Consider the following 19,098-nt stretch of genomic DNA (forward strand, 5'->3'; position numbering starts at 1 on the left):
CTAGGCTTTTTGGATTAGAGTCCTTAGTCATAGATCATTGCCTAACTTCGTTAGATTCTGTTGTATTCACTTATTAGATTTTAGCATGTGTATTAAGACAAGGAAAAAGACCATCAAGATGGGGACAAGTTTATAAACCTGTTGAGCATTTCACATAGGCGTGATATTATTTATTTATTTATATCAAAATATGGTCAATGGTTGGTATAAAAAATCTTCATCGAGTGGAAAATAAATAAAAACCTTTTTCAAAAGTGACGAATCATTGATCGTTACATGTCATAGATGCTGATGAATAGTCTTGGGGTTTGTATTCTGCAGACGATTGCATCATCGTTTATGTACAAGACTAAAATGTGGACACATTTTAACCAAAAACATGTAGACACATAAAATCAACATACATGTACATTTAATGGTGACACCATATACAATAACGGATAGTTATATGGCATACAAATGCGGGCACACCAAAATATTGTTGTAGCTAAGGTTATCCGGCAATCAGCAGATGCAGACCTAACTTTCTATGAACAGTATTAAGCCGTATTGATCGTTTAACAGATAAATTTTTGGTGAGCATCTTTCAAGCCTCTTTTCAAGCCTCTTTTCAAGAGTACTAGGGATTAACCCGGGCTACGCCCGGGATTTTTATTTTTTTCTAATTTAAGTTGTTAAATTATTTATATTAAGGCTATGATTTATATTTATATAAATGTTAAAATGCATGTCATAATTAAAATTTATTTTTAAATTTTAACACGTTAAATTAACATATTTTTTACTATTTAAATATTTTTTTGTAATTTTATTGGCTATCTAGTTATCATATTTAGCAAAACTATCTTTTGAGTGTTGGAATAAATGTTTTAGAGATTTTATTAAACTGCAGAGTATTTTTGGATCGACCACATGCTCAACATTCGAATGATCCGTAAAAAGATGGTCGATCTCCTTGACCAGGTAAGTATAATTTTAGCAAAAATATCTTTTATTTTCAAATATTAAGTATATAACTATTCTTTTTAATATTTTTTTAATTGTATTTTTGATTAAATTATTGTATTATAATGGTTATGTAAATATTTTTTGTGATGTTTGAATTTTTGTTGTTCGTATACTTAACCTAGATGATATTGATGTTTAACAATTTATTGTTTTCTGGAAATAAAAAATAATGATATATCAAAACGTATCTAAAACTTGTTAAATGATAGTATAATGTAAATTACATCCATTATTTGAAAATAAACATTTGTTGTTTTTATTTTTATTTTAAATCAGAAATTATTTTTATTTAAAAACATTATTCATATATAATATAATAGTTTAAGTTTTGAAGATTAATCTATATATATAAATTATGTATATTTTTTAAAACATAATTTAAGATATTATATATTGAGTATCTGAATAAAAGCTGAATTTCTTATCTTGAAAATCAGATATTTATATTTTTGTCTTCAGGTTATACTCACCAATCCATCATTGATATGTATAACTCAGTATGTTTTTTTAAAAAACTTAGTTTTAAGTAATAAACGAATTTAATAAATTAAATTCATCACCTATAATGTTCTGTAAACTATATTTGAAAACTCTCTAAAATTATATTTTAAGCATAATATTATTATTATTTAACTTAAGTTATTTTAAACATAATATATGCTAAACCAACTTAAATTATATTTACAATAGGACCATCCTAAACCGGTTAGTAAACCAAAAACAATACTAAACCAACATGAACCAATACCTGATTCGGCGAGGAAGGAAGTGTTTCGGGATAAACGCTTGAATGGTTATTAACTGAAATGGTTTGATCATGAAAGAGTTAGTATGAATATTAACAATAAAATTATAGATTAGATTAATTTAAATTTGTAAGAATACCTTTGAGTTTATGAAAAGCAATTCAATTCCCATGAATAAGTTTGATTTTTGGAAGTTGCGGGTTTCCCAACAATGAATCACCTAACAAAAAGTTTGCTGTTATAAAAAAATCTCATTCAAGGTCATTAAAGGTTTCTGAGACGGCAAGAGTTGATAGTGAAACCATTTTTTTGCTCGAGTGCTTTGAAATTTTCCTTAATAGTGTGAGGTTGATGTGGATGGAATAATGAGTTTTATAGAGACTTTCTTGATGTAAAACTATACATTTTTTTTTGTTTAATGTGGTATTTCCACTTTTATATAATTTACTACCATTTTAAGATAGAAGTATATTTAAAGATAGATGCTTAAATCTTAATGTACTTTTTCCATTTTTTTAATGTTTATTTCCATTTCTTATATTTTTATTTACGTAATATCTATATTTTATATTTTTAAATAGATATTTAAATATTAATGTACTTTTTCCATTTTTTAAATTGTGTATTTACTTATATTATATATTTTACATTTTAAGATAGATGTTTAATGCTTGATTAACTTTTTCCATTTTTAAAAAATTGTGTATTTACTTATTATTACATATATAATTCATATATTATATATTTACATTATTTAATTATTATTTATTTTCATGTATATGTATTTCCATTTCTTGTACTTTTAATATACTTAATATTTCTATTTTACATTTTAAGATAGATATTTAAATCTTAATGTATGTTTTCCATTTTTTAAATTGTATATTTCCATTTGTTTTACTTTCTATTTACGTAATATCTATATTTTAAATTTTAATATATATTTTTAAATCTTAATGTAATTTCCCATTTTTTAAATTTGGTATTCACTTATATTATATATTTACTTATTATTTATTTTTCTTTATATTGTGTATTTCTATTTCTTATACTTTCTATTTACTAATAATTTTATATTTTAAGATTGATTTACATTTTAAGATAGATGTTTAAATACTAATGTATTTTTTCCATTTTTTTAAATTGTGTATTTCCTTTTCTTATACTTTCTATTTTCTTAATATCTATATTTTACATTTTAAGATAGATGTTTAATATTTAATGTACTCTTTCCATTTTTTAAAAATTGTGCATTTACTTATTATTGTATATATAATTCGTATATTTATATATTTATAATATTTACTTATTATTTATTTTTCTATATATTGAGTATTTCTCTTTCTTATACTTTATATTTAGTTAATGTCTATATTTTATATTTTAAGATAGATGTTTAAATCTTTACGTATTTTTCCATTTTTAATGTAAAACGGCAATGTTTAATAGAAGAACTTGGACAAATAGTCAAATAGTTATATTTATGTTTTTTTTTCTTTTTTTAATAAAATGGTAATGTTACATTATGAAGATAACCCTTTTTTTTTAGTGAACAATGATAATCTTACATATGTTTAATGTAGTTTTTCCATTTTTTATGTTGTATGTTTACATATTATTGTTATTTTTAAATGTAAAATGGTAATTTTACATATGTTTAATGTAGTATTTCCATTTTTTATGTTGTATGTTTACATATTATTTATTATTTTTGAAATTATATATAATTTTTTTTTTACAAAATAGTAATGTTACATTATGGAGATAAGCCGTCTTTTTTTTAAATGAAAATGGTAATCTTACATATGTTTAATGTAGTTTTTTCATTTTTTATGTTGTATGTTTATATATTATTTTCTTAAAATAAAAATGTAAAATGGTAATCTTACATATGTTTAATGTAGTATTTCCATTTTTATGTTGTAAGTTTTACATATATTTATTATTTTCAAAATTATATATAATGTATTTTGTTTTTTTTATAAAACGGTAATGTTACATTATGGAGATAAGCCTTCTTTTTTTTAAGTGAAAAATAGTAATCTTACATATGTTTAATGTAGTTTTTACATTTTTTTTATGCTGTATGTTTACATATTTTTTATAATTTTCGAAAATAAGTAATATTAAAATGTAAAACTATATTTTAATGTCATGTGTCATCTTTCGAGATTATATTATATATTTACTTATTATTTATTTTTCTTTATATTGTGTATTTTAATTTCTTATACTTTCTATTTACTAATAATTTTATATTTTAAGATTGATTTACATTTTAAGATAGATGTTTAAATACTAATGTACTTTTTCCATTTTTTAAAATTGTGTATTTCCTTTTCTTATACTTTCTATTTGCGTACTATCTATAGTTTACATTTTAAGATATATGTTTAAATCTTAATATACTTTTTCCATTGTTTTTAAGTTGTGTATTTCTTTTTCTTATATTTTCTATTTACTTAATATCTATATTTTACATTTTAAGATAGATGTTTAATATTTAATATACTCTTTCCATTTTTAAAAAATTGTGCATTTACTTATTATTGTATATATAATTCGTATATTTATATATTTATAATATTTACTTATTATTTATTTTTTTAAATATTGAGTATTTCTCTTTTTTATACTTTATATTTAGTTAATGTCTATATTTTATATTTTAAGATAGATGTTTAAATCTTTACGTATTTTTCTATTTTTAATGTAAAACGGCAATGTTTAATAGAAGAACTTGGACAAATAGTCAAACATATTTATGTTTAATGTAGTATTTCCATTTTTATGTTGTATGTTTTACATATATTTATTATTTTCGAAATTATATATAATTTTTTTTTTTATAAAACGGTAATGTTATATTATGGAGATAAACCGTCTTTTTTTTAAAGTGAAAAATAGTAATCTTACATATGTTTAATGTAGTTTTCCATTTTTTAATGCTGTATGTTTACATATTTTTTACAATTTTCGAAAATAATTAATATTAAAATGTAAAACTATATTTTATGCCACGTGTCATCTTTCGGGAGAAATTTTTTCCGCTGATGTGGACGCCCTATGGAGCCTCAAAAGCTCCCTTTTATTAGTAGAGATGTCATGTGTCATCTTTCGAGATTATATTATATATTTACTTATTATTTATTTTTCTTTATATTGTGTATTTTAATTTCTTATACTTTCTATTTACTAATAATTTTATATTTTAAGATTGATTTACATTTTAAGATAGATGTTTAAATACTAATGTACTTTTTCCATTTTTTAAAATTGTGTATTTCCTTTTCTTATACTTTCTATTTGCGTACTATCTATAGTTTACATTTTAAGATATATGTTTAAATCTTAATATACTTTTTCCATTGTTTTTAAGTTGTGTATTTCTTTTTCTTATATTTTCTATTTACTTAATATCTATATTTTACATTTTAAGATAGATGTTTAATATTTAATATACTCTTTCCATTTTTAAAAAATTGTGCATTTACTTATTATTGTATATATAATTCGTATATTTATATATTTATAATATTTACTTATTATTTATTTTTTTAAATATTGAGTATTTCTCTTTTTTATACTTTATATTTAGTTAATGTCTATATTTTATATTTTAAGATAGATGTTTAAATCTTTACGTATTTTTCTATTTTTAATGTAAAACGGCAATGTTTAATAGAAGAACTTGGACAAATAGTCAAACATATTTATGTTTAATGTAGTATTTCCATTTTTATGTTGTATGTTTTACATATATTTATTATTTTCGAAATTATATATAATTTTTTTTTTATAAAACGGTAATGTTATATTATGGAGATAAACCGTCTTTTTTTTAAAGTGAAAAATAGTAATCTTACATATGTTTAATGTAGTTTTCCATTTTTTAATGCTGTATGTTTACATATTTTTTACAATTTTCGAAAATAATTAATATTAAAATGTAAAACTATATTTTATGCCACGTGTCATCTTTCGGGAGAAATTTTTTCCGCTGATGTGGACGCCCTATGGAGCCTCAAAAGCTCCCTTTTATTAGTAGACACTAGGGATTAACCCGGGCTACGCCCGGGATTTTTATTTTTTTCTAATTTAAGTTGTTAAATTATTTATATTTAGGCTATGATTTATATTTATATAAATGTTAAAATGCATGTCATAATTAAAATTTATTTTTAAATTTTAACACGTTAAATTAACATATTTTTTACTATTTAAATATTTTTTTATAATTTTATTGGCTATTTAGTTATCATATTTAGCAAAACTATCTTTTGAGTGTTGGAATAAATGTTTTAGAGATTTTATTAAACTGCAGAGTATTTTTGGATCGACCACATGCTCAACATTCGATTGATCCGTAAAAAGATGGTCGATCTCCTTGGCCAGGTAAGTACAATTTTAGCAAAAATATCTTTTATTTTCAAATATTAAGTATATAACTATTCTTTTTAATATTTTTTAATTGTATTTTTGATTAAATTATTGTATTATAATGGTTATGTAAATATTTTTGTGATGTTTGAATTTTTGTTGTTCATATACTTAACCTAGATGATATTGATGTTTAACAATTTATTGTTTTCTGTGAATAGAAAAAAATGATTTATCAAAACGTATCTAATACTTGTTAAATGATAGTATAATGTAAATTACATCCATTATTTGAAAATAAACATTTGTTGTTTTTATTTTTATTTTAAATCAGAAATTATTTTTATTTAAAAACATTATTCATATATAATATAATAGTTTAAGTTTGGAAGATTAATCTATATATATAAATTATGTATATTTTTTAAAACATCATTTAAGATATTATATATTGAGTATCTGAATAAAAGCTGAATTTCTTATCTTGAAAATCAGATATTTATATTTTTGTCTTCATGTTATACTCACCAATCCATCATTGATATTTATAACTCAGTATGTTTTTTAAAAAACTTAGTTTTAAGTAATAAACGAATTTAATAAATTAAATTCATCACCTATAATGTTCTATAAACTATATTTGAAAACTCTCTAAAATTATATTTAAAGCATAATATTATTATTATTTAATTTAAGTTATTTTAAACATAATATATGCTAAACCAACTTAAATTATATTTACAATAAGACCATCCTAAACCGGTTAGTAAACCAAAAACAATACTAAACCAACATGAACCAATATCTGATTCGGCGAGGAAGGAAGTGTTTCGAGATAAACGCTTGAATGGTTATCAACTGAAATGGTTTGATCATGAAAGAGTTAGTATGAATATTAACAATAAAATTATAGATTAGATTAATTTAAATTTGTAAGAATACCTTTGAGTCTATGAAAAGCAATTCAATTCCATGAATAAGTTTGGCTTTTGGAAGTTGCGGGTTTCCCAACAATGAATCCACCTAACAAAAAGTTTGTTGTTATAAAAAAATCTCATTCAATGTCATTAAAGGTTTCTGGGACGGCAAGAGTTGATAGTGAAACTATTTTTTTGCTCGAGTGCTTTGAAATTTTGCTTAATAGTGTGAGGTTGATGTGGATGGAATAATGAGTTTTATAGGGACTTTCTTGATGTAAAACTATACATTTTTTTTTTGTTTAATGTGGTATATCCATTTTTATATAATTTACTACCATTTAAAGATAGAAGTACATTTTAAGATAGATGCTTAAATCTTAATGTACTTTTTCCATTTTTTAAAATGTTTATTTCCATTTCTTATATTTTTATTTACGTAATATCTAAATTTTATATTTTTAAATAGATATTTAAATATTAATGCACTTTTTCCATTTTTTAAATTGTGTATTTACTTATATTATATATTTTACATTTTAAGATAGATGTTTAATGCTTGATGAACTTTTTCCATTTTTAAAAAAATAGTGTATTTACTTATTATTACATATATAATTCATATATTATATATTTACATTATTTACTTATTATTTATTTTCATGTATATGTATTTCCATTTCTTGTACTTTTAATTTACTTAATATCTATATTTTACATTTTTAGATAGATGTTTAAATCTTAATGTATGTTTTCCATTTTTTAAATTGTATATTTCTATTTGTTATACATTCTATTTACGTAATATCTATATTTTAAATTTTAATATATATTTTTAAATCTTAATGTAATTTCCCATTTTTTAAATTTGGTATTCACTTATATTATATATTACTTATTATTTATTTTTCTTTATATTGTGTATTTCTATTTCTTATACTTTCTATTTACTAATAATTTTATATTTTAAGATTGATTTACATTTTAAGATAGATGTTTAAATACTAATGTATTTTTTCCATTTTTTTAAATTGTGTATTTCCTTTTCTAATACTTTCTATTTACTTAATATCTATATTTTACATTTTAAGATAGATGTTTAATATTTAATATACTCTTTTCATTTTTTAATAATTGTGCATTTACTTATTATTGTACATATAATTCGTATATTTATATATTTATAATATTTACTTATTATTTATTTTTCTATATATTGAGTATTTCTCTTTCTTATACTTTATATTTAGTTAATGTATATATTTTATATTTTAAGATAGATGTTTAAATCTTTACGTATTTTTCTATTTTTAATGTAAAACGGCAATGTTTAATAAAAGAACTTGGACATCATCCATGTACCTGGAAGCTACCTGGAAGATATCAAGCTTTTACGAAGAAGTTTCCTCAACTCAGACATCATCCATGTACCCCGAACGGAGAACCAAAGGGCGGATAGCTTGGCACGTAGTGCTAGGAAACAACCGTCTTTCGTCGTTCATATGGATGCGGAGTTACCGATTTGGTTTACAGAGTCAACATGAGTCTGTGAATGTCTTGCTGTCAAAAAAAAAAAAAAAAACTTGGACAAATAGTCAAATAGTTATATTTATGTTTTTTTTTCTTTTTTTAATAAAATTCTAATGTTACATTATGAAGATAACCCGTTTTTTTAGTGAACAATGGTAATCTTACACATGTTTAATGTAGTTTTTCCATTTTTTTATGTTGTATGTTTACATATTATTGTTATTTTTAAATGTAAAATGGTAATTTTACATATGTTTAATGTAGTATTTCCATTTTTTATGTTGTATGTTTACATATTATTTATTATTTTCGAAATTATATATAATTTTATTTTTACAAAATAGTAATGTTACATTATGGAGATAAGCCGTCTTTTTTTTAGTGAAAAATGGTAATCTTACATATGTTTAATGTAGTTTTTTCATTTTTTATGTTATATGTTTACATATTATTTTCTTAAAATAAAAATGTAAAATGGTAATCTTACATATGTTTAATGTAGTATTTTCATTTTTATGTTGTATGTTTTACATATATTTATTATTTTCAAAATTATATATAATGTTTTTTCTTTTTTTTATAAAACGGTAATGTTACATTATGGAGATAAGCCGTCTTTTTTAAGTGAAAAATAGTAATCTTACATATGTTTAATGTAGTTTTTACATTTTTTTTATGCTGTATGTTTACATATTTTTTATAATTTTCGAAAATAAGTAATATTAAAATGTAAAACTATATTTTAATGCCATGTGTCATCTTTCGAGATTATATTATATATTTACTTATTATTTATTTTTCTTTATATTGTGTATTTTTATTTCTTATACTTTCTATTTACTAATAATTTTATATTTTAAGATTGATTTACATTTTAAGATAGATGTTTAAATACTAATGTACTTTTTCTATTTTTTTTAAATTGTGTATTTCCTTTTCTTATACTTTCTATTTGCGTAATATCTATATTTTACATTTTAAGATAGATGTTTAAATCTTAATATACTTTTTCCATTGTTTTTAAGTTGTGTATTTCTTTTTCTTATATTTTCTATTTACTTAATATCTATATTTTACATTTTAAGATAGATGTTTAATATTTAATATACTCTTTCCATTTTTAAAAAATTGTGCATTTACTTATTATTGTATATATAATTCATATATTTATATATTTATAATATTTACTTATTATTTATTTTTTTATATATTGAGTATTTCTCTTTTTTATACTTTATATTTAGTTAATGTCTATATTTTATATTTTAAGATAGATGTTTAAATCTTTACGTATTTTTCTATTTTTAATGTAAAACGGAAATGTTTAATAGAAGAACTTGGACAAATAGTCAAACATATTTATGTTTAATGTAGTATTTCCATTTTTATGTTGTATGTTTTACTTATATTTATTATTTTCGAAATTATATATAATGTTTTTTGTTTTTTTTATAAAACGGTAATGTTACATTATGGAGATAAGCCGTCTTTTTTTTTAAAGTGAAAAATAGTAATCTTACATATGTTTAATGTAGTTTTTCCATTTTTTAATGCTGTATGTTTACATATTTTTTACAATTTTCGAAAATAATTAATATTAAAATGTAAAACTATATTTTATGCCACGTGTCATCTTTCGGGATAATTTTTTTCCGCTGATGTGGACGTCCTATGGAGCCTCAAAAGCTCCATTTTATTAGTAGAGACTAGGGATTAACCCGGGCTACGCCCGGGATTTTTATTTTTTTCTAATTTAAGTTGTTAAATTATTTATATTTAGGTTATGATATATATTTATATAAATGTTAAGATGCATGTCATAATTAAAATTTATTTTTAAATTTTAACATGTTAAATTAACATATTTTTTTACTATTTAAATATTTTTTGTAATTTTGTTGGCTATCTAATTATCATATTTAGCAAAACTATCTCTTGAGTGTTAACATAAATGTTTTAGATATTAAATTAAACTGTAGAGTATTTTCGGATCGACCACATGCTCAACAATCAATCGATCCGTAAAAAGATGGTCGATCTCCTTGGCCAGGTAAGTACAATTTTAGCAAAAATATCTTTGATTTTCAGATATTAAGTATATAACTATTATTTTAAATATTGTTTTAATTGTATTTTTTGATCAAATTATTGTATTATAATGTTTATGTAAATATTTTTGTGATATTTGAATTTGTGTTGTTCGTATACTTAATCTAGATGATATTGATGTTTAACAATTTATTGTTTTATGGAAATAGAAAATAATGATATATCAAAACGTATCTAATACTTGTTAAATGATAGTATAATGTAAATTATATCCATTATTTGAAAATAACCATTTGTTGTTTTTTATTTTCTTTTTTAAATCAGAAATTATTTTTATTTAAAAACATTATTCATATATAATATAATAGTTTAAGTTTGGAAGATTAATCTATATATATAAATTATGTATATTTTTTTAAAAAATAATTTAAGATATTATATATTGAGTAACTGAGTAAAAGCTGAATTTCTTATCTTGAAAATCAAATATTTATATTTTTGTCTTCATGTTATACTCACCAATCCATCATTGATATTTATAACTCAGTATGTTTTTAAAATAACTTAGTTTTAAGTAATAAACGAATTTAATAATTAAATTCATCACCTATAATGTTATATAAACTATATTTGAAAACTCTCTAAAACTATATTTTAAGCATAATATTACTATTATTTAATTTAAGTTATTTTAAGCATAATATATGCTAAACTAACTTAAATTATATTTACAATAGGACCATCGTAAACCTGTTAATAAACCAAAAACAATACTAAACCAACATGAACCAATACCTGATTCGGCGTGGAATGAAGTGTTTCGGGATAAATGCTTGAATGGTTATTAACTGTAATAGTTTGATCATGAAATAGTTAGTATGAATATTAACAATAAAATGATGGATTAGATTAATTTAAATTTGTAAGAATACCTTTGAGTCTATGAAAAGCAATTCAATTCCCATGAATAAGTTTGGCTTTTGGAAGTTGTGGGTTTCCAAACAATGAATCCACCTAACAAAAAGTTCGTTGTTATAAAAAATCTCCTTCAAAGTCATTAAGGGTTTTTGGGACGGCAATAGTTGATGGTAGAACCATTTTTTTGCTCGAGGGCTTTAAAGTTTTTCTTGATAGTGTGAGGTTGATATTGATGGAATAATGAGTTTTATATGGACTTTCTTGACTTCCTCTGTTTCAAAATACATGAAGTTTTAGGTTGGGATACAAATATTAAAAAACTTGTTTTTTATCTAAAAAGTATCACTAAAATATAAATTAAAAATTATTTAACCAATCACAAAACATACTACAAAATATAATTGGTTACACAGTTTTTGATAAAGATAAAAGATACCTTGAAATATGAAAACATCATCTATTTTGAAACATCAAAAACTCTCTAAAACATCATCTATTTTGAAACGGAGGGAGTACATTTTAATTTTTGTTTTGTTTAATGTGGTATTTTCATTTTTATATAATTTACTACCATTTTAAGATATATGTACATTTAAGATAGATGTTTAAATCTTAATGTATTTTTTCTATTTTTTAAAAATGTTTATTTCCATTTCTTATATTTTTTATTTACGTAATATCTATATTTTATATTTTAAAATAGATATTTAAATCTTAATGTACTTTTTCCTTTTTTTTTAAATTGTGTATTTACTTATATTATATATTTTACATTTTAAGATTCATGTTTAATGCTTAATGAACTTTTTCCATTTTTTAAAAAAAAATTGTGTATTTACTTATTATTATATATATAATTCATATATTATAGATTTAAATATTTACTTATTATTTATTTTCCTGTATATGTATTTCCATTTCTTGTACTTTTTATTTACTTAATATCTTTATTTTACTTTTAAAGATAGATGTTAAAATCTTAATGTACGTTTTCCATTTTTAAAAAAAGTATATTTCTATTTGTTATACTTTCTATTTACGTAATATCTATATTTTAAATTTTAAGATATATTTTTAAATCTTAATGTAATTTTCCATTTTTTAAATTGGGTATTTACTTATATTATATATTTACTTATTATTTATTTTTATTTATATTGTGTATTTCTATTTCTTATTCTTTCTATTTACTAATAATTTTATATTTTAAGATAGATTTACATTTTAAGATAGATGTTTAAATACTAATGTACTTTTTCTATTTTTTTAAATTGTGTATTTCCTTTTGTTATATTTTCTATTTGCGTAATATCTATATTTTATATTTTAAGATAGATGTTTAAATCTTAATATAATTTTTTCCATTGTTTTAAGTTGTGTATTTCTTTTTCTTATACTTTCTATTTACTTAATATCTATATTTTACATTTTAAGATAGATGTTTAATATTTAATGTACTCTTTCCATTTTTTTTAAAATTGTGCATTTACTTATTATTGTATATATAATTCGTATATTTATATATTTATAATATTTACTTATTATTTATTTTTCTATATATTATGTATTTCTCTTTCTTATATTTTATATTTTATTAATATCTATATTTTATATTTTAAGATAGATGTTTAAATCTTAATGTATTTTTTCATTTTTAATGTAAAACGGCAATGTTTTATAGAAAAACTTGGACAAATAGTCAAATAGTTATATTTATGTTTTTTTTTTATAAAATGGTAATGTTACATTATGGAGATAAACTGTTTTTTTTAGTGAAAAATAGTAATTTTACATATGTTTAATGTAGTTTTTCCATTTTTTTCATGTTGTATGTTTACATATTATTTTTATTTTTAAATGTAAAATGGTAATCATACATATGTTTAATGTAGTATTTCCATTTTTTATGATGTATGTTTACATATTATTTATTATTTTCGAAATTATATATAATGTTTTTTTTTACAAAATAGTAATGTTACATTATGCAGATAAGCCGTCTTTTTTTAGTGAAAGATGGTAATCTTACATATGTTTAATGTTTACATATTATTTTTTAAAAATAAAAATGTAAAATGGTAATCTTACATATGTTTAATGTAGTATTTCCATTTTTTATGTTGTATGTTTACATATATTTATTATTTTTGAAATTATATATAATGTTTTTATTTTATAAAACGGTAATGTTACATTATGAAGATAATCCGTCTTTTTTTAAGTGAAAAATGATAATCTTATAGTTTAATGTAGTTTTTCTATTTTTTATGCTGTATGTTTACATGTTATTTATAATTTTTGAAAATTAGTAATATTAAAATATAAAACTATATTTTATGCCACGTGTCATTTTTTGGGAGAAGTTTTTACCGCTGATGTGGACTCTCTATGGAGCCTCAAAAGGTCCTTTTTATTAGTATAGATTAGGTTTTTCTTTTTGGTCACAAAGATTATTAGGTTAATATCGATATCTTTTCAAACTTTGCTAACATGTATGAAACCTTCAAATAAAAATACAAACATTTTGTGTTTTTAAACTTATAGAACATTTTACATAGCTTCATGTCATCCATTACCATCATTATCATCATCAGAACTCATATGCAGTCGGCTGTACTCGAACTCTTGCCTCGTGACAACACTCGCACCAGTAAACTTTTTTGAAAAACTCAATTTTGTGCTTTGATAAAACAAATACAAAAACATACTATATGGTCCTATGAGATATTTGGCATATTATATGGTCCTATGAGATATTTGGGAATTCACGAAAACTAAAGTAAATGCGAGGAAATACACCAAAGAGAACTAATACTTTCACTTGCAATTTTATTCAGAATAAAACATGTTCTGGTAAAAGACAAGACACAATCTGAAAACCAAACCTCTAATCTCTTCTTTTTTTTAAGAATCTCACTGATTCAAATTAATTTGCACCACTAATACCCATTTTCCAGGACATGTTAAAGTCCTTACCCACTAGAATCTCAAGTCCCTTAACTTCAACCATCACACTCTTGTTCTCTCCTTCCTCTTCCAACCCAACCACATACGTATGCTCCTTCGAGCTCACCTCAATCTTCTTCCCCTCGTTCGCGACCGGACTTCCATTGATCTCAACCTCAGAAGCTTGTCCTCCTCCTCTAAGTCCCAAAACACTAACTTTCTCAATCACCCATCCTTTGCTCAACGCAAACTTCCCTTCCTTCACTTGTGACCACATCTTCACAGTTCCGTTTCCGACCGAAGCGTAGAAGTCAACGTACGTGGATTGTCCGTTTCCCAGCTTCATCTCCGGAAGCTCGTCCTCGTCTAGGTAGAGCTTACCCGTCGCGTATCCCTCAGAAGCTCCAGCAGGGAACGTAATGACGAGATTAAACGGCGTCGTTCTAGCTTCTTTCGAGATCAACCCTCCTTGCTGCATCGGCAATATGGTGTTCTGGTAAAGATGAACGTTCACGAAGTTCAACGGAGCAGGGAGAGTCACGCGTTTCCCGCTCTTGGACACAACGGCTTGAGTCATGTCGAACATGTGGTACCAAGAACCTGGCGGGAACAGAGCTTCCACTTCGGTTTTGCCTTGTTCGAGAACCGGAGATATCATCAAGCTGCTTCCAAGCAAGAACTGTCTGCTCGAGGCGTAGCACTCGGTGTACTCAGGGAACGAGAAGAAGAGCGGTCTTGCGATTGGTGCACCCGTCATGTGAGCTTCGTAGTTGAGCGTGTAGAGGTAAGGGAGGATCTTGTATCTCATACCGAGAGCGTTACGAGCTGAGTTAGCTACTGTGTCCCACTGGTAAAGCTCTTGCCGTGGAGAGTAGTAGTTAGCGTGATCTCTCGAAAACGGGTAGAACGCTCCCACTTCGATCCAACGGTTACAGAGCTCCTCCGTTGGTTGAGGGTAGAACCCACAGATGTCTGCACCAACCATAGGAACTCCGAAGATTCCGAAGTTCAACATCGTTGAGATAGACACTTGCAAGCTCTGCCACGTTCCTTGGTTATCTCCGGTCCAATGAGCAGCGTATTTACCCGAACCGACAAAAGTAGACCGGGACAAAATGAAAGGACGTTTCCCTTCGATAGAGAGTAAACCCTTGTGTGTGGCAACGGTCTCGGAGAATCCGTAGATACTATGAGCGTCATACTCTCTTACACCGTTGTAATGTAAAGCACTCGTTGCAATCGTCTTGAAACCGATGGGAGCTTGAACTCCAGTAGCGTTGATCTTGTAAGGGGGTTCATCCCATCTCGTCTTGGTTATATTCTTGCAGTCCAAGCAACAGATCCAACCAGGTCCTTCCCCAGTTGGACACTTCTTCCCTTTAGGGATCGTGCACAGTCCAGTGCAAAAGTTCGAAACCTCGTTCATGTCGATCCATAGACCATCTATAGGGACTAGCTCATGGAAGCGGCGGATTTCTTCACCCCACCAAGCAACAGTCTTGGGGTTGAGGAAATCAGGGAAGTGGACCGCGCCGGGCCATACTTGGGCCAAGAAAGGCTTTCCTTCATACTTGATGAACACGTCATTGGCCATTCCTCGTTGGTACACGCCGTAGCTAGAGTTGACACCAATGCCAGGGTCGTTGATGACGACATACTTCATGCCCATCTTGTGGATTTTGTCTAAGAAGTTCAGCAGCTTGGCACGAGGGTAGCTGATGGGACTCAGAGTGAAGTCTTTTTTGGCATCCATGTGGTCATCATCGTTCCAAATCACATCGAGAGGGATCTTAGCCTTTTGGTAACTGTCGACCACGTCTTCGATAACTGATAAGTTACGGTATCCCCATCTACATTGGTGAAATCCTACAACGTTCATTCAAACAAAGATTAGTATAGACAACTACCCATCTAATCAAAAAGTATGGTTTATGAATCTGTCACATGGCCAAAACAAAGATTTGATTCTCTTTTTTTTTTTGTCAACTCAATAGTAGAACCGTGGACCAGTATCAAGATCGTACTGGGACCACGAGTCACCATAAGGGAAGAAAAAAATCAACAAAAGAGGAAAGTAATGAAACACGTCTTCACGTTCTTTTTAAATTGGAAACCATAATTAGAAAGCGACCTTCACCTATACACCCACATGTTGGTCAACTTTCTACAAGTTGTATCGGAGAAAGATCAGATCCTCTTTACGATGAATATTGTTACAACATGTGTCACTTACAAAACACATAGTTTAGTTAAAAAGCCAGATCTTCTTTTAATAGAGAACATTAATGAATAGTTTCTCAGTAGCAAATGATACGCAAATCTACTTTCGCGTGACCATTCTTTCGACTAAATAGTCAAACCTTAGAAAAACCTTCAAATGTCTCCTACTCATTACTCGTCATTAAGCATGACCACAAACATAATTATTAATAACTACCCTATAGAGCAAAATCATCTTCCAATTTTATTAAATTACCACAAAGATACTCTACAGTTTTCTAAAGATAAATATTTTAAAAAAAACTAAGGATATGAAGTTTTATATAAATTTTTACTAATTAATAATGATAAATTGCATTTTTAAAAATAATTATGTTTATTAAATTGTTACTAATTTAAAATTATTAAAATAACACATCTATAGTTAAAATTTAATTTGATTTTTAATATATGTGAAACTTATAAAATATCTATTAATTTGAAATATTAAAGAGTGACTTTACCTAGGGACCAGGCAATATTAAACTGAATCACTAACAAGGCAATAAATGTGACTTTACCTAGAGACCAGTACGGCATAGGAGCAGGCCGTCCGATTAAGGAAGTGTACTGATCAACGACATCAAGAGGCGAAGGTCCAGCTACGAAGTAGAAATCAAAAACTCCTCCAATAACTTTGTAAGTCAAAGACGTTCCTCTATAGAACACATCCATACCGTTACTGTTCAGAAGCAGAACCGCATGAGCATACGGTTTACCTCCAACGTTCCTCAAATCCATATAAACCGGATGCGAACCGTACAAATCCGTATTTAAATTAATCGCCGAGACATCCTCCGTGTAGAGCGTGTACGGCTCGTTAGGAACAAGCTTGATCCCGTTGGCTTGCGAGTTTTCGCCTAGACCGTACAGTGATGCATCTTTGGGTAACGAAGTCGAGATCTCGAGGTACTGGTCCTTGAACACCATCTCGCCAAAGCCTGAGTTTGGGCTTGAGCTTGTGTTGAAGAGTGTTTGGCCGTTGGATCTGCGTTTCACGGCGAAGCTGAATGGGTCTGTGGTGTAGCTGAAGGTCAGCTCGGAGCCGGAGATCTCTTGGACGGTTATCGGAGTCTTTCTAGATTTTCCGATGGCTTTTCCGACCGGAGGTGGCTGGTCCCGAGGGAGGAGGTTGTACGGAACCTCCCATCGTTGTTTCTTGGCGTCTGTGATGTGAACACGGAGGCGATTATCAGTCTCGTGCCTGTGGAAATCCGACGGTCAGAAAACGAAGCGGTAGTGTAGGGTGCGAAGTAGAGGATGGTGTAACTTACTTAACGTAGAGACGGAGGGTGGTGATGTCTGAGCCGTAGATTTTGTTCTTCTGTTTAACTTGGAGATAGCCGATGAAACCACCGTCTGGAGACTCTTCGATTGAGATCAAACGGTAGCCTTTGCCGATGGTGTTGGAGGAGTGGGTGGGTGAGAAGCAGAGGATTAGAGCCACGAGAAGGGACAGACATGAAAAAACTGTTTTTGGAGAATCCATTGTAGTGTGTGACTCTACAGTGCAAACTGTAGAGTAAAAGCAATGAAGGGAGGGATAAAAGAGCTCTTGATAAGTTTGTGAAACACTAAAAGTAGATATATAAATAGTGGAAAAAGTTTTGTGATTTGTTTATATTTTATAAATTCAGAAACTGTTATTATTATGATATTATCCAGTGTGTAGACTCTGTATATATGCCTAAATCGATTAGAGATTTTTAAAGAACCATTCATTGATCAGTTTGGGCAACCAGTTAAGTAGTTAACTTTGAGGCTGTTCTGTAGTTAACCTATGTGGGTTTTGCTTTAGTTTTTAGTTTTTGTATAAACTATTTCCCACAAGTTTTTACCAAGAAAATTTTAATAAATACAATTATGTTTTTTAAAGTTTACAATTTACATTTAATTTATTCATTGAAAATATGAATAATGTATCTTTTTGAAACAATTTTTTTCTCTAAAATATGGATCTTTTAAAAACAGAGGGAATATTTGATTTACCAATCAAGATTTTAAACAACTGGATTCTCTAAGTTTTAAGGAAACTTGTTTTTCAAAATTTTAACAAATTTATGAAGAAAGTACTGCATTTATAGAAAGTACTGCATTTATGTAATTAATAATTAATTGAATAATATTTCATAAAGAGATTTATAAACAAATTTTTATAGATAAGATATCATTTAAACAATAATGTAATATAGTGTAATAGTAAAATAATTTTCTGTTTTTTGTTTAGTCATAAATGATAATTTTAATAAACTTTTTGCATTTGATTGAATATAAAGTTTACTTTCTATATTTATAATAAATTTTGGAGTCATTTTTAGTAGATCCTCAAAAAAATTGAATTACTA

The 19,098-nt window shown here is 25.7% G+C and overlaps 1 protein-coding gene and 1 long non-coding RNA gene across 2 annotated transcripts; one reads left to right on the forward strand and one right to left on the reverse strand.

The window, feature by feature from the left end:
• Positions 1–373: 373 nt before the first annotated feature.
• Positions 374–14,440, forward strand: LOC117131657. The gene is made up of 2 exons (XR_004454747.1): positions 374–616; positions 13,971–14,440. It is a non-coding gene; the product is annotated as an uncharacterized LOC117131657 (long non-coding RNA).
• LOC103829450 (alpha-xylosidase 1) lies at positions 14,343–18,479 on the reverse strand. The gene is made up of 3 exons (XM_009105112.3): positions 18,028–18,479; positions 17,275–17,957; positions 14,343–16,360 (listed from the first exon to the last, which is right to left on the reverse strand). Exons 1-3 carry the CDS (start codon positions 18,240–18,242, stop codon positions 14,475–14,477), a joined length of 2,784 nt encoding a protein of 927 aa, XP_009103360.2. The 5' UTR covers positions 18,243–18,479; the 3' UTR covers positions 14,343–14,474.
• Between the last annotated feature and the right edge of the window lie 619 nt (positions 18,480–19,098).

Source organism: Brassica rapa, chromosome A02, assembly GCF_000309985.2.
Source record: "Brassica rapa cultivar Chiifu-401-42 chromosome A02, CAAS_Brap_v3.01, whole genome shotgun sequence".
NCBI classification, from domain to species: Eukaryota; Viridiplantae; Streptophyta; class Magnoliopsida; order Brassicales; family Brassicaceae; genus Brassica; species Brassica rapa.

Excerpts from the sequence above, each read along its gene's own strand:
- LOC103829450 (XM_009105112.3), bottom strand. The coding sequence starts at position 18,242 with ATGGATTCTCCAAAAACAGTTTTTTCATGTCTGTCCCTTCTCGTGGCT. Across the intron at positions 17,958-18,027 it reads ACCCTCCGTCTCTACGTTAA|GCACGAGACTGATAATCGCC; the intron begins GTAAGTTACACC and ends GGATTTCCACAG. Across the intron at positions 16,361-17,274 it reads TATGCCGTACTGGTCTCTAG|GATTTCACCAATGTAGATGG; the intron begins GTAAAGTCACAT and ends TGAACGTTGTAG.